The following is a 25,151-nucleotide window of genomic DNA, read 5'->3' as shown; positions in this document are numbered from 1 at the left end:
GCTTTCCTTGGTCCCAGCAGAGCTTGAAAAACTCAAGCAGTTTGGCATGCAGAGTTTTGCCGCCAGCCTTCCAGACCTCTGCGGGGATTCCATCCATACCTGCTGCTTTGCCACTTTTTAGTTGTTCAATTGCCTTATATGTCTCTTCCCGGGTGAGGACCTCATCCAGCTCTAGCCTGAGGGGCTGTTGAGGGAGCTGGAGCAGGGCGGATTCTTGGAGTGAGCAGTTGGCACTGAAAAGAGATTGGAAGTGTTATGACCATCAGTTGAGGATGGAGATCTTGTTGCTGAGGAGGACTTTTCCGTCTGCGCTTCGCAGCGGGCTTTGGACTTGGAGTGAGGGGCCGTATACAGCCTTTAGAGCCTTGTAAAAACCCCTGAAGTCGCCAATGTCCGCGCTGAGCTGGGTTCGTTTGGCGAGGCTAGTCCACCACTCATTTTGGATCTCCCGGAGCTTGCGCTGAAGATGGCTGCATGCGCGACGGAAGGCTTGTTTCTGCTCTGGCGAGGGCAGCTTTGCAAGGTGAGCCTGGTGGGCAGCTCGCTTCTTTGCCAGCAGCTCCTGGATTTCCTGCTTGTTTTCGTCGATCCAGTCCTTGTTTTTCCTGGAGGAGAAGCCCAGTACCTCTTTAATGGATTGCAGTATGGTAGTCTTCAGCTGATCCCAGAGGGTTTCGGGACGAGTCTGTGAGGCGGATTGCATCCTCGATCTTTGCTTTGAGGTTTGCCTGGAAGTTTCCTCTAACTTTGTCTGACTGCAGGTTCCCAAAATTGAACCTCTTTCTGGGGGCTTTACTGTTCCTGGACTTTGGCTTGAAGTGAAGGTTGACCTTGCGGCGAACCAGCCGATGGTCAGTGTGGCATTCCGCGCTGGGCATGACCCTGGTGTGGAGCACATCTCATTTGTCTCTTTCTCGCACCAGGACGTAGTCCAGGAGGTGCCAGTGTTTGGATCGGGGATGCATCCAGGTAGTCTTCAGGCTGTCCCTCTGCTGAAAAAGGGTGTTTGTAATGACAAGCCGCTGTTCTATGCAGAGCTCCAACAGGAGGCGCCCGTTGTTGTTGCACTTGCCGACACCATGCTTGCCCAGGATTCCTGGCCAGGTTTCTAAGTCTTTGCTGACGCGAGCGTTGAAGTCGCCAAGGATGACAATCTTGTTGGCTGTAGGGGTGCGTTGAATGAGGTTGCGCAGATCAGTGTAGAACTTGTCCTTTTCTGCTTGTTCTGCCTGGAGGGTTGGAGCATAGACACTGATAAGGGTGATGCTACGCTTGTTTTGAAGGGGGAGTCGCATGGACATGATCCGGTCCGAGTGGCCTGTCGGAAGGTTTTTGAGTTTGGAGGCAATGGAATTCTTGACCATGAAGCCTACACCAGATAGGCATCGTTCATCCATAGGCTTGCCAGACCAGTAGAGTGTGTAGCCCGCGCCGCGTTCTTGGAGGCTGCCTACATCTGCAACGCGTACTTCACCGAGAGCGGCTATGTCGATGTTTGAGTCTGAGGAGTTCATGTGCGATGAGGGCAGACCGACGTTCAGGTCGGTGGCTGTCAGCCTTGTCTAGCATGGTTCTGATGTTCCAGCATGCTAGCTTGAGTTTGTGAGCATCTTTTGAGGGGGAGGACGTGGAGGGGGAGGACGTGGACATGTCCTCGGTCCTGGGCATAGGAGCTTTTAGGTGGAGTGCAGTGTGCGCAGTACTGGCCCCACCCTTTACACCCATGGTTCGTGTGCCGTGGCCAAGCAAGCTGGAACGTGGCAGCGAGGTCCTTGGGTCGTAGGTTTTATATTGGAGTGACCTTCTCCTATGCAGGTTTCTTACCTGGGCTGGAGGGGCCTGCCTCCCCTCCTCGGTCGGACCATACTGCCCGGACCGGGGCCGGGGCCGCTGCTGCTTTCCCTGTGCCCGGACCAGGGCCGCCGCCTCCTTCTTTCTGCCCGGACCGGGGCCTCCGCCTGCTTCGCTCTGCCGAGGCCGGGGCCACTGCCTCCCACTCGCTTCTGCCTGGACCGGGGCTGAAAGAAGGAGGCGGCGGCAGCCCCGGTCCGGGCACAGGGAAAGCAGTGGCGGTCCCGGCCCCGCTCCAGGCAGAGGGTAGGCGGCGGTGGCCCCGATCCGGGCAAAAGCGAAGGGGAAGCGGCGGCCCCAGCCTCGGTCAAGTGAGGTAGGTGGAGGCCCCAATCCGGGCATTCTACACTACCATCTGTACATATGTACATATACACATTGGTGATAGAATCTGTAGTATCTTCTTCTTCTTTGGCTTGGCTTCGCGGACGAAGATTTATGGAGGGGGTAAAAAGTCCACGTCAGCTGCAGGCTCGTTTGTGGCTGACAAGTCCGATGCGGGACAGGCAGACACGATTGCAGCGGTTGCAGGGGAAAATTGGTTGGTTGGGGTTGGGTGTTGGGTTTTTCCTCCTTTGCCTTTTGTCAGTGAGGTGGGCTCTGCGGTCTTCTTCAAAGAGGTTGCTGCCCGCCAAACTGTGAGGCGCCAAGATGCACGGTTTGAGGCGTTATCAGCCCACTGGCGGTGGTCAATGTGGCAGGCACCAAGAGATTTCTTTAAGCAGTCCTTGTACCTTTTCTTTGGTGCACCTCTGTCACGGTGGCCAGTGGAGAGCTCGCCATATAACACGATCTTGGGAAGGCGACCACCAAAGCGGAGCCCTTGTGGCGTAGTATTTTCGTTCAGTGCCACAGGTATGACAATAAAGCGGTAAGCCCTTCTGAATATTTTCTGGAAAGAAGAGTGCCACTAGAAATTCCACTGAGCAACTCCTGTATCATGTGACAGAGATCCGAGTCAGAGTGATGTCATTTCCTGGGGTGCCACAGGACAACCAGGACAGGGAAACTCTGATCCCTCCGAGAACTCTGTTTGTGGCCAAGGCGCCAAGCCCTGTGCTAACCCTAAACTGACGACCTAAGTGCCTCTTTTGCAAATTCCCTTCCCCTCTTATCACAGGCCAAGGCCATGTACACATAATCAACTGACCAACTTACTGATCTGGGTCCTGATGTTCTGTTCCATCCTCAGTCTGACTCCCCAACCCCAGTCTCATGGGATCGTCATTCCAACCACTGACAATGCTGCCAATACCCAATCTAATGCCTGCCTTCATCTGTCCAACTTGGGGTGGAAGATTTGGGTCTTCTTTTGGCCAGTCACCACTACCCCCACTCCCAATCTGACCCATGGCCCTGACCGCTATCTGATATCCTCTAGGCTGATCTGACAGAAGGCCCAGCACGGCTCTCCACTCCTCAAGCATTGGCTTGAATACAGACCAAGACAACCCCAATCTCTGGCAGAGATCTTTCTGGACTCACTGACCCTCCCCCACCACTGACGTCCTCTCCTCTGCAGCACCTTCATTTCCCACTCCCGGACTTCTCAGTGTAACAGCCCAAGGAGGAATTTGTGCAGACAATTTATGGTTGTTATTCACTGCAGTAGATCCAGGACAGAAATACCAAATGAAGATTATCACAGTTAAATTTCAGAACTTGGTGAGGAAGATAATGAGACTTGCTCAGATGGAAAAGCATGGTTGGTGTCTGCATACTGATCAATAAGATTGAAAGAGTGCAGAGAAGATTCATAAGGATGTTGCCAAGACTTGAGGAACTGAGTTCCAGTGAAGGTAAAACAGGCGAAGGCTTTATTCCCTGGAGGGTCGAAGCATGAGTGGAGATTTGATAGAAGCATTCAAAATTATGAGTGGTATAGATGGAGTAAATACAAGCAGACTTTTTCCACTGAGGTTGGGTGAGACAAGAACTTGAGGTTGTGGTGCGCTGAGGTAGCAGCAAACAAGCCCAAAACTCAAAGACTGTACAACAGGCTTTATTCCAGTAAAAGTCTGAAAACCAGTTCATGCTTTGGTGGCTCCTGTGTGATTGGCTCAGGAGGGTTCAGCTCAGGTTTATATCCGAGTCAGCTGATTGACAGTCGGCCAGGTGGAGTCAGCCCTTTGGTGGTCTTCCTGCAAGAACAGAGGTCGCCCCCTGCAGTAGGCTGGTAGTCGTATCACCACATTGGTCATGGCTTAAGGGTGAAAGGTGAAGTGTTTAAGGGGAACCTTAGGTTGACCTTCTTCACACAGAGAGTGGTGAATGTGTGGAATGAGCTGAAGTGGTAAATGCGGGCTTGATTTTGACAATTAGGAGAAGTTTAGACAGGTGAATGGATGGGAGGGGTGTGGAGGGATATGGTCCGGATTCAGGGTTAATTGTTTCTGGGCAGAATAATAGTTTGTCGTAGACTAAATGGGCCGAAGGTCCTGTTTCTGTGCATAGTGTTCTAGGCTTCTAACAGTGGGCATGGAATAACAGCAAAATTGAACAACGGTTCATTCACGTATAGACCAGGGCACATTTGTGCAGAGTAAATTAGGAGGAATGTCTCACCAGCAGTAAATGGTAATGTGCCTAACAGCTTATGTGGCACTGATGTATACACAGCATCCTGTTAATGGGAAGTTGTTAAGCTCCCAGATGGTGCCAGCTGGCTAATCACACTCGTCTGAAAATATATCGAAATAAACACTGTCACAGCTCAGATTGAATATGTTCCTGAGTAATCTCAGTTTACATGAAAGTGTCAGGGAATTCTGAAATATGGCGAATCTTAATATAGACACATAACGTGATATAGTCCCTTCAAATTGCTGTATTAAGGAGACAGGGGTTGATTTGTGAGTGTATCCACCAGTAGCAGCACACTTTACCTCCTCTTGCCGAGTGCGCACCACAAGCACTTTGCTCTAATTGCGCTGGTCATTAACCAAATCTGCTGGTCTTTGCTTGTTCATTTTGATTCTGTTTCTCAAGACCATTCCATGGAACACTGCAGCAGAGAGGGTTTTCAGATTACTTCACAAGCTTGTGTATCTCAGGGCTTCAAAGATCCACGGAATGAGTGCGGGTCAGAGATTGGGGATCTCTGCCGTTTCTTTCTGTGATTGATCCATGATATTTATTGTGGGCAGATGCAGTTGGTGGTTTTCATCAAGGCATTCCCAGCATAAGATGAGCGGAAGAGGATATTCAACTGTTCACCAAGATGAACTGGTGAAGGGGATACCATAATGGAATCCAACTGAAGGGAGGGACCTAAGGGCAGTACTGGGAGATGTGAGGAAGGAAACCACTGGGATATTGGGAGAGAGGGCAGCACTGGATCATGGGTGGGAGAGGAGCACTGGGATACCGGGAGAGAAGTCAGCATTGGGATTTTGGGAGATAGAGCAGCACTGGATTGTGGGAGGGAGAGAAGCACTGGGCTATGGGAGGAAGGGAATCTCTGGATATTGGGAGAGATATGAAATTTGATGTAAATAGGGGAAGGAATACAGAGATTATATTTTTCTGCCATATTGATTGCTTCTTTACATTAAATGTATTTGCCATGTTGTAGCTAGTAGAGTGAGAAGGGTTCTTCTGCAAGCAGTCAAAGAGGTCATCTCGAACATACAACTATATATTGAAAGACAGGAGCATAATTTACAGAGTTTCAGTGGAGGAAAGGCCACTTGATACTGAGCAAGGACAGTGTGATAGCACAGTTGTGGGTTCATTCTGTAGTCTGGTGGCTGTGGGGAAGACACTATATTTTAGCCTTTTGGTGCATGCTTTCACTCTCCTGAGCCTTCTTCCCAGTGGGAGGAAAGAAAAGAGAGTGTAATCAGGGGCATGATAGATCCTTCTGGGTAATGGCTGCCTTTCCCAGGCAGTAGAGGCCAGGGAGGGGAAGGGGGGGTGGTTTGCGTTATGTTCTGAGCTGCATTCACCACCTTCTGCTGCTTCTTCTGATCACGATTAATCCAGCTCGTACGTAGCACGAGGTGATGCATCCAGCAAGTCTGCTTTCAATGGGGCATCCGTAGAAATGGGTCAGGGCGAACATTCTGAACTTCCTTCATCTTCCAAGAAAGTAGAGTTGTTGGTATATTATTTTTTGGACCAATGTGGTTGCTCCAAGTCAGGTTATTGGAATTTCAGAAATATAGGTGTGGCTAGCATGGCCAGTGGTTGTTTTTTCCCCATCCTGGGTGAGTGGTGAGCCATTTCACTGTCTTTCTGATGAAGATGTTCTCAAGTGCTGATCCAGGAGTTGAAAGCAGCGACGATGTATTTCCAAGACAGAATGGTGTGGAACTCAGAGATGAATTATCTAGTCTAGTAGTTCTCAACCTTTTCCTTTCCACTCACATACCACTTTAAGTTATAGGTGTTCTGTGATTAGTAATGGGTTGCTTAAGGTGGTATGTGGGTGGGGAGAAAAGATTGAGAATCACTGCTCTAGACCCAATTGTTACTGAAATATTTTGCTTGAGAAAAATTGTCATTGGCCCATTTCCTTTGGAGTTATGAAACCGTGCACATAATGAGTCAATTAGGTACGATTAGGACAGTGGTTTTCAAACTTTTCCTTTCTTCTCTCATCCCACCCTGACTTATCATAGAGTGTCTATGGCATAGGGAATACTTAAAGTAGTATGGTGAGTAGAAAGAAAAAGTGATCTAGTGACTGTGTTGCACTGGATTTTCAAACATCCAGAAACTGGAGTGACACACCGAATATCATGGTGAATTACATCATCAATACCTCCCTTCACTGAGAGGTAGCTCCCAAGATACAGAGCGCACATTGCATTTTTCAGGATCCAGCCATCCGTGGGCACTGCCCCTGAAACGAAGTGCTATGCCCCCCCCTATACGGTTGCGGCCATGCCTGGCCAACCGACCCACTCCAGTCCCTCCTGCTTCAGTAGCATCTAGGTTGAGATGCACGCTAGTGACATTCCTCCTGCCCCTAGCTGCACCGCTAACGTGCATCAAGTGTCAATAGTTTGACGAAATGAAAAGAGCGTCCTTGTGTCCCACATCAGAGGGGCAGATAGCAATAATGACAGGTAGGTCCCTGCCAGCACCCCCCTCCCCACCCCCACCGCCCTGCCAAACCAGTCCCCCTCAAAATCACTAATGCCCCTCTCTTATATACGTTCTGGTGCCGACCCTGGTCAAGGGTACATGCTGTGTTATGTGTGTATATATATTTATATATATATATATGTATATATATAATATACAGATCTCATAAGTAAATTGTGGCTTGGAGTGGAGAGGCAAAAGATTGGCAAGTTCTCTCCACTCCTGCAGAAGGAAGGTTGGCTGGAATAATAAAACACTACAGCATAAAAAAAGACCCTTCAGCTCATCCGGTCCGTGCCAAACTATTATTATGCCTCATCTAACAGAACTGCACTCGCACCATAGCCCCCCCCCCCCCATACCCCTCCCATCCATGTATCTATCCATTTTTTTAAAAATAAATGTTAAAATCAAGCCTACATTCATTCACCACTTCAGTCGACAGTGTGTTCCACTCGCTCGCCACTCTCTGCATGAAGTTCCCCCCCAATGTCCTCATTAAACAGTTTACCTTTAATCCATGTCCTCTCCTTGTCTCACCCATCCTGAGTGTAAATAGCTTGCGTTTACCCTATCTATAACCACATAATATTATCTTGTAGCGTTTAAGTGCCAACCTGTTTGACTTTTCCCCGTACCTCTGCTCCTCAAGTCCCAGCAACACCCTTGTAAATCTTCTCTGCATGCTTTCAAACTTATTGATATCTTTACTGAGCAGGAGTTCAAGGTAATCAGTGAGCTTAATCTTCTCAACAGGAGAGGCAGAGAGACTGTGATTGACCCATTATTTGAACCATGCTTAAAGTCTCTTGACTTGTTTTATAGCAAGCTAAATACCAGGGGTAACCTTATCCAGCCAAAGATCTGCATTTAAGCCTTGGCACTGTAAAATCAGACCAAAGTGTGTCAAAGAATTTTCACATTGGAAGATAGATTTATATGCTGTCAATACTCCTATTACTGTAAAGCAGTCACAATATTAGATCAGCCGTCATCTCGGGCGTGATTCACAGTGCCTGGGAAGGATAGTGTTACTGGTGGAACAGTGGGCTTATTCCTGGATGCATCAGTATTCATGCCTCGTGCTGGAGCACTGGGAGTGCTCCCCTCACCCTAACTCCCCTGCGCAAACCAACGCGTGTGCTTGCTGGAAATGTCGATCGGCCAAGTAATTGCGCAGGGTAACCTGTTAACCCAATATTTTATTTAACAGAGATTGCCCTGAAGGGGTTTGAGACCCGATCCCTTGAGCCTGTAGGTGGAACTCAGCACGTCGCCCAGCATGGCATTTGACCCCAGCATCTGCAGACTTGTTCAGACCAGCAGCACAAATATCTCAATCTTGAGGTAAAGGGTTAAGAGGAGAGGATCTGAGGAAGAATGTTTTCATCCAGGGGTGCTGAAATCTTATGCACGGGAGCTTATGGACCAACTGCTGATTAATTGGTTTAGTACGCAGAGGTTCCTGACGTTTACCTCAGAGGAGATGGTAATAGGAGTATTGACAGCATATAAATCTATCTTCCAATGTGAAAATTCTTTGACACACTTTGCGTCTGATTTTCCAGTGCCAAGGTTTAAACGCAGATCTTAGACTGGATAAGGTTACCCCATGGCCATTTCATCTCTCTGAAGGGACTCTCTTTTAGTTCCCTTTAACAATGGGAACTTGTTCAGCGTGGCCATGGGGCCAGTTTCTGTACTGGACACAAAAGTGCTGCAGTAAACTCAGCAGGTCATGCAGCACCCAGAGGAAGTAAAAGGCAGTTGAGGCTTTGGGCCATCAGGAATCTGGAAAAAGAGGCAGTCGTCTCAATTAAAAAGCTGGGGAAGTTGGTGGGGGGAGGCGCAGGGAGATAAGAGGAGGAAGAAAGGGAGAGGAGCACAGGCGAACGGGCCTGTTTTTTTTTGCTGTGTGAATCTGCAGCTGTAATATCTTTTACATGTAGGTGACTTGAAAATTTGTAACAAGCTCGCCAAAGAGCTGGGGGTGGATAGGTGGGAGATGGCCAGAGCTTGCAAGGACTTTTGTACAGGGCACTTTGCCTCCCAGTGTAACGAGAAACCCATGATACCCTTTGTAACATAAAGCACTCCGCCAAGAAGCAGGTGGCATAAGTGGTGGGTCTGGGAAAATAAATGTGACTGCCAAAAGGCAGTACAGTCAGAGCTGATTCCAGCCATTGAAACCCATGCCGCCCAGTGACACCTAATTGCCAGACTTATCCCGTGTGTTTTTGGAACATGGGTGGAAACCGGACCTGGAAGGTATCCACGCAGGTCACGGGGAGATCGTACAAGCACCTTAAAGGCAGTGGGGGATTCCAACCTGGGTCGCTGGCACTGTTATAGTGTTGCATTAGCCATGTTGCTCACTGTGCTGCCCCTCGATGCCATGATGCTCCCTACCTGTCACAGAGTTATGCAGCACGGTATCAGGCCCTTCATCCAACTTACCCATCCTGGCCAAATTGGCCCCATTTGCCTTTAAGGAGGGCATACAATGGTTGCAATGAATATTTCAAGAACTGTACATTAGGATTCAAGCCAGATTCTCGACCTATCATTAGATCCTGACAGTTTTATAATGAGGCGGGAATATATGGTCAAAGTGATGGAAGAGAGAAAGTAGGGCTGAAAACCTGATCGATTCATCTGAAATTCTCCTCACGACCAAATCCACCACCTTACCACTGATTACCTCCCCTGTCATAATGGCAAAGTCACTGAATAATTCCAGCCTGCACTTATTGTGGGGAGAATATATTTGTGCGTCAAAATCAAAAGGAGTCTTGCAAACCTGCAGATTTCCTCAACCAGGGGAGAAGTGAACGCCATCCCTTTACAGCAAATCTATTGCTGCATAAAAATCAACTTGCCATTTTCTTTCCCCCACCAAAGAACCTGTTTTATATTCAGGACAAGCCCCAGCACTTGGACGCTTTGCAAACTGCCCTGGTGACAGGTGATTTGATTGATACCTGCTGCCTGCTCTCCCTAGGTTCCCCAGGGATGAAGATCTACATTGATCCATTTACTTACGAAGATCCAAATGAGGCCGTCCGGGAATTTGCCAAGGAGATTGATGTCTCGTGTGTGAAAATTGAGGAAGTAATTGGAGCAGGTACATCTTGTTGAGTTTGAGATGTTGTGTACATTGACTTTTCTTCTCATTTGTGGGATATCTTTTGACCGGTTTGTCATGTTGTTGTAATTGCAGGATGTGTTTTTTTTGTTGTCTTTTTAATTGACTTCCTGATTTCTCTTCTGTTTGCTTAACCTTGTTCTCGGGCAACAACATTCACTCATTCCCCAAACCCAGGAGAGTTTGGGGAAGTGTACAAGGGCCGCCTCAAGCTATCAGCCAAGCGGGAAATTTACGCAGCGATCAAGACACTGAAGGCTGCCTACTCTGAGAAACAACGGAGGGATTTTCTCAGTGAGGCCAGTATCATGGGTCAGTTTGACCATCCCAACATCATCCGCTTGGAAGGAGTGGTCACCAAAAGTCGACCAGTGATGATCATCACAGAGTTTATGGAGAATGGAGCACTGGATTCATTCTTGAGGGTAAGTACTCAAGCAGTTTTTTCACCTGGCTATGTAGGTCAAGTGATTCAAAGCTCATCTATGTTCATACATAGAATGTAGAACAGCATGGTACAGGCCCTTCAGACCACAATGTTATGCTGCCCCATATAAACCTGCTCCACAACAATCTAGTCCAGTGGTTTTCAAACTCCCACCCCCACCTCCCCCCCCAAACTCACATTCCACCTTAAACAATCCCTAAGCCATTGATTAATTATGGTGGTATGTGGGTGGAAAGAAAAGGTTTGAAAACTACTGTTTTAATCGTTATGTGCACGGTTTCAGAACTCCAAAGAAAATGAGCCAATTACCATTTTTCTCAAGCAAAATATTTCAGTAACAATTGGGTCTAGAGCAGTGGTTCTCAACCTTCTCACTCACACACCACCTTAAGCAATCCCTTACCCATCACAGAGCACTGATGGCACAGGGATTTCTTAAGGGGGAATGCTGGTTTATGTGGGCAGTTTGAAAACCACTGATCTAGTCCTTCCCTATCTTACACCCATAACCCTCCATTTTCTTTTACTTCCATGTGCCTGTCTCTTTCAAATGACCTTATTGTTCTGGCCTTCCCCCCCCCCCCCCACCAATGAATACCTGGCACCCATCACACTGTGTTTAAAAAAATCTTACCTCTGACACCTTCCCAAAACTTTCCTCCACTCACCTTAAACAGAAGTCCTCTTCTATTTGCTACTGTCACCCTGCTGAAATGGTGCTGGCCGTCCACCATATCGAAGCCCCTCCTAATTTTATATAGGTATTCCCCTGAATTGTATCCATCCGCACATATGACCGAATTTTTTCAAAAATATAAGATAAAGTATAAAGTTTACACGGATTTTGTTGTATTTGACAAACTATAACAGGGATTCAGGGCATGTAAGAGCCAAAATGTGCGCACTTACCTTGTGAGTCGGTGTCTCGAGGTCCATAGGCTGGGCACGGCCATCTTGATTCCTGTGTGCACGTGCGAGTCTTCGGTTGGTACATGCATGGAGTTTGGTGGGCGCATGCGTGAGAGTTAAGGGCGTGAATTCAATATCATTAGGAGTGCATAACTCTCCCTTCAATTTCAACCATCCAAAGTGCATCACTTCAGATTTATCTGGATTGAACCATCTACCCAGCTCTGCATCCTGTCTGTTGCAAACTACGACATCCACAACGCCTCCAACCTTTGTATCATCTGTAACCCATCCCTCCACTTCTTCACCCGTTATTTTCAAAATCACGAAGATCAGGGATCCCAGAACAGATCCCTGTGGAATGCCACCAATCACCAGCCTCTATCTGCTATGACCTATGGCAGACAAGCCAATTGCGAATCCATGCAGCCAAAGTTTCCATGTATCTGATGCCTCATGACTTTCTGGATAAGTCTACCACGGGGAACCTTACTAAAATCCCTATAGGCCACATCCACCACCTTATCTTCCATCAATTGTTTTGTCATTTCCTTGTAAAACTCAATTAGGCCCCTCACAGAGTCATGCAGATGATCCCCAATATGGCGAGGCTTTTCAAAATACTCATGAATACTGTACCTAAGAATGCTCTCCAATAATTTGCCCTCCTCTGACGTAAAATTCACCAGTCTACAATCCACCAATTGTCGCCACAATCTTTCTTGGACGAGGTAACTACATTTGCCATCCTCCAGTCATTTGAGACCATTCCTCTGCCCTTTCCCTCATCTTCTACCAGATCTCTGCCACCCCCTTTGTCCTCTCTATCTTCACCCCCAGACCTGTTTGTGGACTATCTTCTCTTGACCTCCCTACTCCCAACCAGACCCTCCTCAGCCCCCACCCCACCCCGACCATCACTGGAACAAAACAAGCTTCATGTTGTCAGGCAGCTTGTGACTGCTGCTTCCAAATCAAAATGAGGGAATGATGACAGAAATAATAGATCTGCTCCTGGAGGCCAGACCTGGCAGCGTTAGCTGAGCCTCACGGTCAGTCCTTCAGGACACAAGTGTTCCACTCAGGGACAAAAAAAGTTTTAATATTCATGGTCTTCTGTTGGGGGAGGGGGGTGGTGGTCAAGTGAAGAGAGCAGGCTGAACTATAATCAGTGACCCAGTTTCCAATCCATTATCGCTTTGTCCTGATACTCAGCAGCGCTGCTCAAACCATTGCTTTCATTGCACACAAGGCTCTGCACCAAGTTACAGCTGACCCACTAAACTCCAGGCTGTGATCCAGAAAGACGTTCAAGAATATTTCAAAACGTGAAGGGTTTCAGACAAAATTCCTTGCTGCTGCTAAATCAATGAGGTCCATTGACATGCTGGGTATGAAGAGGATGTTTTGATTCTGGGAGAATCTAGAACTGGGGGGTGGGGGGGGGGTCACTCACTGCTTAAAAATAAATGATCATCCATTTAAGTCAGGGATGAGGTGATTTTTTTTGTTTCTCTCTCACTCTGAGGATCGTGAGAAATCGATTTCTCTTCATCAAAAGTCAGTGGAAGCAGAGCCTTTGAATAATTTTCTGGCAGAGAATAGATAGGGACTCGATGGGCAAATAGCTGCAAGGTTACTGGCACCATCGAGGTTATAATCAAATCAGCCATGATCACGTTAAAAAGCAATCCAGCTTGAGGAGCAGAATGGCCTTTCCTGTTCCTAAATCAACAAGGAAAACAACTCGGGAATAAATAAAAACATGCACTGCTGAATTCACATCAAGGATGTGGGTTTTAATTCTGGAAGGGGCTCCTTCAACCTGAATTTTGTTTTACGACTGTGACACAGTCAGTGACTTGTACCCAGTGAGCTAACAAGTCATTTGAAATTCAAGCTATGTTTTCTGACAGCTTGAAGCCAGTGTTTGGATGGAAGTATTTTCATGCAATTCAATGAGGGATTATTTCAAATGTGCATTGGTAAGGAGCTGGGGTCCTCTCCAACATTAATTCACATGGACTTGAAGCCTTCCAGGGACTATCCCAGTCTGCACTGTGGAATGTTATCTGCAGCACCTTTTCCTTCTAGGGCTTGAGTGTCAGAGCCTGTCTCTGCTAATTGCTTTCTTGTGACTCCCCTTTGAAATATCCAAAATTGTTGTGTTAGATAGGACAGCAATAGGCCTGTTGAGTCCACCCTGACCATAAGCACCATTTACATTAATCTTGTGATTTTTCTCCACATGCCCATTAAATTCCAATGCACATAAGTGCACACGTGCGCGCGCGCGCACACACACACACACACACACACACAAAATCACTCCCTCTCCCCCTCAATCTCTCCTCTCCCTCCCCTCTCCTGATCTTCAATCTCCCTCTGCTCCCTCCTCCTCCTGGCCCTACCCCTCCTCTGCTTTCCTCCTCCATCCTCTCTCTCTCTCTCTCTCGCCCCTATCTCTCTCACATACACACAATCTCTTCCTCCCCTCTCTCATTTCTATCCTCTCCTGCCCTCCTTCTCCCTTTCCCATCCTCCCTCTCCTACCTCAATCTCTCCTCTCTAAACTCCCTCCCTTCCTTCTCCTGCCCCTGCCTCTCCTACCCTCTGCTCCTTTCCCCCTTCCCTCCTATGTCTCTCTCTCTCCCTCCCTCACACACACACACACACACACACACACACACACACCTCACTACACACAAGGGGCAATGTACTCTGGCCAATTAACCCAACAGCCTCTTTGTAAGAGGAAAATGTCACACTGATCACAGGCAGACCGTGCAAACTCACTGTAGAAGACAGTACCTGAGGTCAGGATCGAACCTGGGTCACTGGAGCTGTGAGGTAGGGCAAGAGCACAGTTACAGGGCACAGGGCTGCAATAAAAAAATTACAATTCAATTACTACTGTTACTCAATTATTCGTCCTTAGATATTTCATGTTGCTGTGTTACTGACTTCTCAAGCTCTTCTGGTGGTGAGCTGCAAAGTCTTTGTGGAGCTGCATAACAAAGCATTGACCCTGGTTTTGATGTTGCCTTGGTTGAGATCTTCCAGACCTTCATTGATATTGCTAATACAACCTGTCAATCACATCCTCTTTCAACTGGGCCACCTGCTCTGCATATCGCCCACTCTGAAATCCAAAATATCCATCAGGACTTGTGCATTTAAGTGATTATAATTTTGTACACATCTCACACCACTGTAGGTCAGATTCTCCTTACACATTCTCTGACTCTTTCCTGCAACAGAGCAAATCGAGTTGCTTAATTTGCTGTTCCTTTATCCAGCTGAGAAACTAAACTATAAATTTAAACTTATTTACAACACAATAGAAGCCAATTTTGGCCATTGAAATCCATGCTGCCCAATTAACCTACCAACCCTGGAGCACCCAGGGAAATCTCACGCAGGCCATGGGGAGAATGTACAAACTCCTTATAGACAAATTTCTTTCAGGTTGTTAGCACTGTAATTGCCTTGCGCTGACCACTACGCAACCCTAATTATGCCATTGTATGGTTACACTGGGAATTAAGCTTGCTCACAACATCATTACTGGGAGTGGATGTTAGGGTGGCCGTTATTGGGTGAAGGTCTTTGGTTTCAGGAGTTGTGGAGTTTGATTGCTGGATTTTGGATGTTGGAATTGAAATGGAGAGAAGGTGTTGGGGTCTGATTGGGGAGTGAGTGTTGGGGATTGTGCGGGATGTTGGTGTTGTGGAGTTTGTGTGGGGCATGAGTGTTGGAATGGGACGTTGTTGGATCCGTATTGCGATTCAAAGTTAGGATAGTGCTTGAGGGTCGTATTGAACATATGAGGGGCTCAGGTGTTGGAGTTAGGGTGGGGTTTGATTATTGTTGGGGTGGGATATACACATAGGGTTCGAGGTAGGGGTGGGTTTGTGTGTTGAGGTGTGTTAGAGTTTGAGCTTGTGTGTTGGAGTTTAGGTTTCTATCTTGGGCTTTGGTTTGTAAATTAAGCTTGGCTTTGTGTGCTGGGTTCAGTTTGTGCGTTAGGGGTTGGCTTTGTGTTTTGGGCTTGGACTGTGAGCTTGGGTGAGTTTGTGTGTTGGGGGTTCAGGGTGGGGTGGGGTGGGTTTGAGACTGGAGTGGGACGTACATGCCAGGTCTTGGTGGTCAGGTCAGGTGCGCTGAGGTGACCGGTAGGCCATGTCTACTTCCCCCTTCACCTCCCCCCACCCCGTCCCACCCCCGTCCCACTCTGTCATGAACACCCCTCTCTTGTGTTAGAGATGAACCTGGACCAACCTCTCTTATCGTTTCCTGCAGCAAAACGACGGGCAGTTCACGGTGATCCAGCTGGTGGGGATGATGCGTGGCATCGCAGCAGGGATGAAGTACCTATCGGAGATGAATTATGTGCACCGTGACCTGGCAGCGCGCAACATCCTAGTCAACAGCAACCTGGTGTGCAAGGTGTCTGACTTTGGCCTCTCCCGTTACCTCCAGGATGACACCTCTGACCCCACCTATACCAGCTCGCTGGTGAGTCACATCCTGACCAGGACAGGGCCTGGCATGGCGGGGGCATGGGAGTAATCGTGCTGGGCTGTAAGAGTGCTGGCTGGGAAGGAGACACAAAGTAACATTTGGGCAGTGGGAGAGGGTGGTGGTGGGCGGGGGGGTGGAATCAGTGTAACATGAGAGAGGTGTTGTGGGGTGATTGGGTGTGAAGGGTTGGGTAGGACGTGGGAGGTGGTGTGAAAGGTTGGTTGGGTGGGGGTGCAGCAGGAGAGGGTGGTGTGGGAGGAAGGGGAAGTGGGAGAGTATATGGAAATGGATGTGAGTGGGAGAGGTGAGGTGATGTGTCAGCGAGGGATGAGAGGTTGTAGGAAAGGATATGAGATGGTGTTTGGGCGTGGGTTTGCAAGGGAGGGGTGAGGGTGTGGGAGGATGGGTGATGTGGGAGGGGACTATATCATGATTGGGGGAGGGAAGCAATGTCAAACAGATGATATTGTGTCGATCAGAAAGGGAATGGGAAGGAGGGGTGTGGGAGAGCGAGTAGAAGGGGTGGGAGTGTAGGGGTAAGGAGAGATGGGAGAGAAGGGTTGTGGGAGGGTATATGGATTGGGTTGCGAGTGGGAGGGGTGAGAGGGCAGGAGGGTGTGTGATAGGGTGGGAGGGGATGCTATCACGATTGGAGGAGGAGGAATAGGTGGATAGTGGTTTCAATTCCACAGAAGCAATGTGGCCCTCCACCTGAAAGGCCTCTGTGTGTACGTAAGGGAGAGTGTGAATGTGGGGGAGGGTGTGCACATGGAGGAGGGCATGTCTGTGGAGGATGGCGTGTCCATGATGGAGGATGGGCCTGTGGAGGACGGTGTGTATGTGGAGGAAGGTGTGAACATGGTGGAGAGTGTGTACATGACAAAGGGTGTGTACATGAAGAGGAGTGTGTACATGGTAGAGGGCGGGTCCGTGGAGGAGGGTGTGGACATGGTAGAGGGCGGCTCCTTGGAGTAGGGTGTGTTCAAGGTGGAGGGCGTGTCCGTGGCAGAGGGCGTGTACATGGAGGAGGGTGTGTGCGTGGAGGGGGGTGTGTACGTGAAGGAGGGTGTGTGCGTGGAGGGGGGGTGTGAACATGGAGGAGGGTGTGTCCACAGTGCAAAATGAAGCAACGAAGGTTTGGATTCTTTGTTCCCTCCTCTCTACTGTTGATTCCTTGGTAAGCCTAGCCAATATTTATCTCCGGACCACGGAATGAACCAAGTTTGGAGCTGAAGCCATTTATTGAGGATGGAAAGACGTGGTAGAGAGCCTCAAAATGTTCCCCATTCTTTATCTCCCACTGATGATGCTCAACCCTCTGGATTCCTTCAGCAGATTGTGCTTAGCTTCAGACTCCATCATCTGCAGTCTCCTGTCTGTCCTCAGTGTTGATCTCTGAAAGGGTCGGCTGTGTTCAATCCCATATTTGCACCTCCCTGCAATCCTGTAATGTGCTCACCTGCTTATGCCTGTCCATCCCCCATTGTAACTTGGTTCTGAAATCAAATCCCACCATCTTTTCACCAACTGCATCTTCAGGATGTGGGAGGCAGGTGTCCATCTTGGTAGCTGAGATGTTTGCGGTGCCAAGTCATGTCTCCCATCAAATGGGAATGCACATAGTGTCTTTTCCTCACGGCTCTCTGCTCTCAAAGGTGCGAACTTGATTTATTGATCTCTGAACCAGAATGTGTGAGAGAAATCAAGAGAAACAGGATTTGCACTCACTTAGATTACCATTTTCAGACAATAAGACAAGCTGGGGTAAGGGACCATGAGAGAGAAAGACTTTTCCATGACAAAAATGTCGCTATATGGAATTGTATCCCCACCTCCTCTTGTGGAATTTAGTAAAAAATGTAGCACATTTTAATGCTTTAATCTTGTTATCAGTTTGGCAGCTAAATTGTGTTTCTAATCACAGTGATGTGGAAGCAGGAATAGGCTCGGGCATTCAGTAAGGTCAGGGCTGATCTGTTTATCTCAGCTTCACTTTCTCCTCACCTCAGACCCCCTAATATCCAAAAAAAAACCTCCTGGCTTCTCTCAGCACATTTCTCAGGGAGTCAGTCTGTCCAGAGGTGAGACCAGCTGTGTGGCACTTAGATTTGCACCCTCAGCAGCTGACTTGCAAACCTCCTTTGGTATTCCCCAGTGAGGGGGATCAAATGGATTCAGCTGTCATGCAAAGGGTGAACAAACGTTCAGCCATATAATGAAATGCCAAGGTTCAAAAGGATATGGGCTGAGTGCAGGCAAATGGGACTGGGCTGTCAGCATGGGCAGGTTGAGCTGTTTCCGTGCTGTTGAAAATAACTCCGCTTTGAGTATCCTCAGCGGCCGAGACTCCACAGTTCTCAAGCTGAGAATTTACAACTTTCTGAATGCTTCCAAAATATACAGCAAAACACACCAGCACAAGTTTTCAACACAGGCCCTGCACATGAAAACAGACAATCAATCTATTGATCTTTGGAAGGAAAACACACACACACACACACACACACACACACACACACACTCATACACACTCTCTCTCTCTCTCTCTCAAACTCACACACACACACACTCATGCACACACTCTCTCACACATTTGCACCCACACACTCCTCACATGCTTGTGCATGCGCACACACACCCTATCAAACTCTCACACATACACACACTCTCACACTCACACACTTTCTCACACGCACACACTCTCACACACACACAAATACACATTCAGTGTCAGCATTATTGTGCTATTTGTATTTGACAGGTTGTAGTTCAATGCAAACCAAATGCCTCTATCTAATATGAAGCAAAGACAGCAAGCAGCCGAGCGAGTCAGTGGCAGTCCCTGCATAATATGAAAGGCTTGCTTCATGCAGTTTATACATACCAGTGTCAGTGGGTGACAGTGATGCAGGTGTTGCTGTCATAGCGAGAGAACACCACAGCCATTCTGCTGCTTCCCCTCTCTTTCATTATTTGGAGCAGAAGAAGCTGACACTTGACCACGCTTAACAATTAATTACTGAAATGGAAAAGCAATTACTCCCAAGACAGAGCAACAGAAGGCTGCCTGGAGGCTTTTATTTGGTGTGCATTTCACACTGGTAACGATAGGTTCTGGGATCCAGGGTGTTCCTTGCAAAATGATAGCATCACTGAATCATGGAAACATGGGCCAAAGGAGGCCATTCAGCCCACCTTGACCATGCTGGGCAAAGGATGATCTGTATCACCAATTCCCAGCGGCCAGTTGTTGGTTCTTAATCCTGCAATCTGTCAATTCTATTTAAAAGCATTAAAGAAGTCTCCCTTCACCTCCCGTTCAGGCAAAGAGTCACAGAGTTATCATTCCTCAGCGTAGAAACAGACCCCTCAGCCTGATTAGTGTACCAGTTAGCACAATGCTATCTCAACACCAGCAGCCCGGGTTCGAAACCACCGCTGTCTGTGATGAGTTTGTACGGTCACCCCATTGCCTACGAGGGTTTCCTCTGAGTGCTCCTGTTTCCACCCATGTTCCAAAGATGTACGGGTTGGCAAGTTAATTGGACACACGGGTGTATTTGGGTGGTGCAGGCTCGTGGACCAGAAGGGCCTGTTACCACACTGTATCTCGAAACTAAATGTTCATGGCAACCAAGATATTTGCTTGCATTCACGTCATATTCCTCTGAACCTTTCCTCTCATGTATCTGTCTAATCATCTTTTAAACATTGCAGCTTCCTCTGCCAGCTTGTTCCGCCACCCTCTGTGTGAAGAAGGTGCACCTCAGGTCCCCTTTAAATCTTTCTCCTATCATTTTTTGCCCAATCCCCTCTCGTTTGAGATTCCTCTGCCTCTCACGATTTTACCAACCTCCTCAAGGTCTCCTCTCAGTGTCCTATACCCCTGGGAGAAATCCTCCAGCTTATCCAGCCTCTTCTATGGGAAATAAAAGTTTCATCCTGTAATTCTTCTACCAAGCACTTAGAGGCATAAACGTGCAGCAAAAAATTGGGACTTTCATTGCACTTTAAGTGCAATGAAAGACACAATTTCCCATATCTCTGAATCTACCCACATTGCTCGCTCTGTAAGGAAGTTAGTCCCTGCAGTTCATTCTAATTGGATCCCTCCCAATTTTATACAGCTGCATCAAATCTCCCCTCAGCCTCCTCTGTAATCAAACACATACTCTCCTCAGAAGTATCACTTTCCAAACCTGGATACCCCTTTATTAATCCCCTCTGTGCCTTCTCCATTACTCTCACATTGTTCTTTTGTGTGCTGACCAGACGTTTTGCGGCACTGTAAGCCCTAACTTGTGTCTTAATATTTTTTAAGGTTCTTCTTATTTTAATTCAGCTATTCGGCACACTAAAAGTACCCTGCCCAAATAGACCCATGTGATCAATTTACATACTAACCTCGTACGTTCTGGAGGGTGGGAAGAAACTGAAGCACACGGAGGAAACCCACACAGGTCACGAGGAGAGCATACAAACTCCTTACAGACGATTCGATCCCGGGTTGGTGGTGTTGTAATAGCATCGCACTGTTCTAACCGTGCCTCCCAGTGTTGTGCCTTGCTGAAAACAGAAAGTTTCCCCATGCCCTCTTAACCCCCTTGTGGGCTGCCCTGCCATCCACAGACCTGCATTCCAAGGCCTCTCTATCCCACAGCTGATTGTATGGTCTCCTGGGTCGTTTGTCTCCTCCGTCACTTCACATTTGGGTGAAACACTAATTCCCAATTTTTTTTTGTCCCCATTTGATATCTACTTGCAATGTTATTCCTTGTTAACCACACTGCCAGTTTTAATATCATCTGTAGAATTCTTAATTGTGGTCGTTGAATCTGTCTAAATTGTCCACACATCACAAAAGGTAAGGGACTGTCCAGTGATGACTGCCAATCTCGGGGCCTTTCAATCTCACATTTCCTTCCATCATTCGCCTTTGCCTCCTGTACTGAACCAATTTTCAGAGTCTTGCAGCCCATACAGTAGCAATCCCTTCAGACCACTGACTCCTTGATAACTATCAGTGATCCATTTATTCTCCCTACATTCTTATCCTCTTTCCCCTCCCCCATTCTGTCATATCTATGCACAAGGGGCAATCTGCAACAGCCAAATAACCAACCAGCAAGCACGTCTTGGGGGGGGTGGGGGGGGTGGTGTGGTAACCAATACACCCACACAGTCAGTAGCTCCTTTTAAACTGCACCCTGTAGCCCTCCTGGAACCCGGGTGCGATTACTGGGACAAAGGTGGTGGAAGCACCTTTCAAATCACGGGGTGGGGGGGGGGGGGGGGCAGGTCCTATCCATTACATCACCAACCCGGCAAGTTAAAGGGGATTCTGCCCCCCCCCCCCCCCCTCCCGCCCCTATGATGATGCATCACACACTCACCGGAAGTACTGCTGGATATTCAGGTGCTGGCTGCCCGGTGACTCACACATGCAAGCGCTGACGTCACTGGAATAAGCAAGTCGGCCATTTTCCTGTTCAGATCACCTGTGGACAGGACCTAGGTAAATTTAACTGGGTTCCTCTGAAGGTAGATCAGGGACCGGGTTGGATTCCGACGGGGTTGACCGGGTTGGACCCCACTTTACACGGCATTTTGAAAGGGCCTATTGGCTGAACTCTGATCTGCGGCAAGTTTGATCATCTTTGCATTAAACTCACTGCGTTCACTTGCAACCCACAAGTTTTAGATTTTCCAGTTAATCGACCAAGTGAATAAACTGCACTAACCTCCTCAACAAATTTAATTCAATCTGTTCCTCCCTGCCTTTGTGTAATCATCACCTTTCCAAAAAAATGATTATTTCTTGATTGGCCAGACAGTGTCCACGGGTAGAAATAATCGGTCAGTGTTCTCCTCACAGATGCTGTCTGACCTTTGCACTTTGTCCAGAAATTCTTTACCTGCCCAAGATTCCAGTGTCCGCAGCTTTTGTGGTCCTCTCGTGATTTGCACTGGTCTTCAGCGTTCTCTTTCCAGCGATTGGTTTATGTTTGGCTGATCCTCTCCAGTTCCACATCTGCATTTCCAGTGTTGGAGGGTTGCAAAGGCACAAGTGTGATGTCTTTGTAGATTTTGTCCATGCTCTTTCTTGTAGCTCAGGCTGGATTCTCAGGGAAATGGAAATGCCAAATGTGGGAGAACATTTTAAAGAGATGATCTGTTATTTCTTTATAAGGATGGTCTGTCACTAAAAGTAAATGAGCGGATGCATTGACATGGTGAAGAAACTTGGATCAAAGAGCAGACTTTAACACTTTTAATTTGTCAGTGTCGATCACTGTAACCTTGGAAATGATGATTAATTGTGGTGCAATATTTATCTGTCAGCACCATGCTCTTTGAGTCATTTTGATTTCTGTCTCTTTGTCCACATCGTTGCTGTGTGCAGTTCATAGTCACTAACTTGTCACTTTCAAGTTTCTCAGGAGTAGTTGAAGGGGAATAGATCGAAGAGCTGCTCACTCATTGCCTGCGCCTTGCCCGCTCTGCAGTTTATTGAAATACTCTTGTAACACGCGAGAATTGATGGCCTGGCCAAGTCCGATCCAACCTTGAGTTGCTGCTCTGCCGTCCTTCTTGCAAAGCGATTTTGGGTTAGGAAGTGCCAGAATTTCAACCCGGCTACCACAAGGAACTGCCAATACATTTCCAAAGCAGAATGGCTCACCGTTCAAAGGAGAATCTGAAAAGATGCTTTTTTTTTGGTCGTTCTTGGTGGGAGGGGTTGCAACTGCAGTTGGAGGAGCTGAGGTAGGTGTCTGCAGTGTCCTTTGCTGAAGCTTTGCAGGCATTGTGCCCAGCTGATTGGAGAGGGCGAATGAGTGAGGTGGCTTGGACTCCTTTGCCCTGGGATGGCTCAGAGATAGATTGTACGGACTCCTAGGAGCTGCAATGATGCAGGAAAGTGGAGAATACTTCAGATTCCTGTGTTCGACCCACAACACCTTTTCATTACCATCAACTGCAACATGATCCCACCACCCAGACGCATCTTCCTCTCTCTGCCTTCTTTCGGGACCACTCCTTCCATAACCCCTCATTCACTCATCCCTTCCCACCATTCGCCTCCTTGGCACCTTCCCCTGACAACTGTAGATTGGGGAGAAGCACCTAATATTCCATCTGGGCACTTGCCAATCCAATGGCATTGACATTGACTTCCCCAGTTTCCGCTAGACCACTCCACATTCTCCCTCTCTTCCTTATCATCTGTCTCCTTTCCTCCAGCTCTCCACCCCATTCACAAACCTATCACCCCCCCACCCCCCACTGTTTTCTCCAGTGCCCTCCCTCCCTTATCCTCCTATTAACTCTTACCTGTTGGCCAGTGCTCCTCCCTCTGCCTTCTCCCCCCCCACCATTTTGTTCAGGCACCTGCCTACATTCTACTTATACTTTGATAAAGGGCTCAAGCCTGAAATGTTGACTATGCATCTTCATCTTTGCTGTCCACCATTGTGTTTTTAATTCAATCACTGCATCCACAGGTTTCCTTGTTTTTCTACACCTCCTCATTAGTCAGGAAGGTGCAGAAACACCTACCCTTCCTGAGGTTCAGGAGGGCAAGGCTACCAGTCCCCATCTTGACAATATTTCACAAGCTCAATTGAGAAGGTTCTGTCTGTCTACATCAAAATTATGCAGTACGGTAGCTGCAAAGCATAGGACCAGAAGCCAATACAAAGGATCATTAAAACAGCCAAGATCACTGGGATCTCCCTTTCCTCCATTGAAGACATTCGCCAGGAGCGCTGCTTAAATAGGGGATGAAGAAGATACTGTGTGATGGATAGAAGAGGTCTTCTGTCTTTGACACACTACCATCAGAAAAGAGGTGCAGGAGCATAAAAATTGGGACAGCCAAGCTGGGAAATAGCTTCTTCCCACAGGCTGTGAGATTGATGAATGGTATTCTGTAACCAAGCAAAAATTCCAAAATATTGATATACATATATATATATTTTAAATTACCCTTGTATATCTGTATGTGGTCCGGAAAAACAATATTTTGTCTTCTTGGATCTGTACAGCCAGATAATAATAAACGGCTGGGCCTAGTATATGGTGGAAAGACTTGAGGATGAGTCTTACTGTAGCCTTTTACCTGTAACCTGGGTATTTCTGTGGCCATGAGTTTTCGGTTATTGGTGACCCTCCACGCCAGGACGTTGATAGTGGGGAACGTGGTGTTTTTATTTGCAAGATGCTTCATGCTTTCCCTTCCTGAATAAGCTGGCTCTATATTTTATGGAATGTCACCCTTTGCTCTGGACTGCGAGTTGACATCATGTACCTTTACTATTTTAAGTCCATCTTAGTTCTCCTGAGGTGAAGGGCCTGGAATTCCAGGCCTTGCACTCACTTCAGATGTTCCACATGCTGTGCTCATCCCTCTCATCCCCTTCGTGGCCTGCCTCCTCAGGATAATGGCCAATATTTCATTGGCCTGAAGTTAAAAGAGAAAGTGCTCAGCACGTTGGGCAGCATCTGTGAAGAGAGAACACGAGTCCATTCCGTCGTTTGATGACCCTTCATCAGACAGGGGCTGTTGCTTCAGACTTTCAATTTTATTGGCCAATTTGGAGACTTTTTTGCTTTCATTGAGACCATCTGGGCTTGTAAGTTTGCAGATGATGCAAAGGTTGGATGTGTTGTGAATAGTATAAAAAGTTGTCATAGGTTACAACAGGATGCAGAGTTGGGCACAGAAGTGGCAGATGGAATTCAATTCAGTTCAGTGATGCACGATGGAAGTTTGAACTTGAAGGCAGAGTACATGGTTAATGGCAGGATTTATAACAGTGCGGAGAAACAGAGAGGCCTTGGGTTTGACATTCATAAGTCTGTCAAGGTTGCCGCGCAAGCTGATAGGGTGGTTAAGAAGGTGTATGGTGTGTTGACCTTCGTTATTCATGGGACTGAGTTCAAGATCCATGACATAATGTAGCCCCATAAAACTCTGGTTAGACTACACTTGGAGTATTGCATTCAGTTGTGGTCAGCTCCTTGCATGAAGGATGTGGATGCAGTGCCCTCCATAATGTTTGGGACAAAGACACTTTCTTTTCTTTATTTGCTCCTGTGCTCCACAGTTTTAAATTTGTAATCAAACAGTTCACATGCGATTTAAGTGCACATTCCAGGTTTTATTCAAAGTTATTTGTATAC

The 25,151-nt window shown here is 47.6% G+C and overlaps 1 protein-coding gene across 10 annotated transcripts in view; it reads left to right on the top strand.

Annotated features, from left to right (window-relative positions):
• LOC138742284 (ephrin type-B receptor 1) overlaps nt 1–25,151 on the top strand; it is a 507,783-nt gene that overhangs the window by 433,199 nt on the left and 49,433 nt on the right. For all 10 annotated transcript variants that reach the window (XM_069896471.1, XM_069896465.1, XM_069896467.1 and 7 more), the window contains 3 exons: nt 9,944–10,066; nt 10,265–10,512; nt 15,747–15,962. In XM_069896471.1, the coding sequence (XP_069752572.1) occupies nt 9,944–10,066; nt 10,265–10,512; nt 15,747–15,962 (587 nt within the window). The remainder of the gene's footprint in view (nt 1–9,943; nt 10,067–10,264; nt 10,513–15,746; nt 15,963–25,151) is intronic.

Source organism: Narcine bancroftii, chromosome 9, assembly GCF_036971445.1.
Source record: "Narcine bancroftii isolate sNarBan1 chromosome 9, sNarBan1.hap1, whole genome shotgun sequence".
Taxonomy (NCBI): Eukaryota; Metazoa; Chordata; class Chondrichthyes; order Torpediniformes; family Narcinidae; genus Narcine; species Narcine bancroftii.
This window is presented reverse-complemented; position numbering and strand designations above follow the sequence as displayed.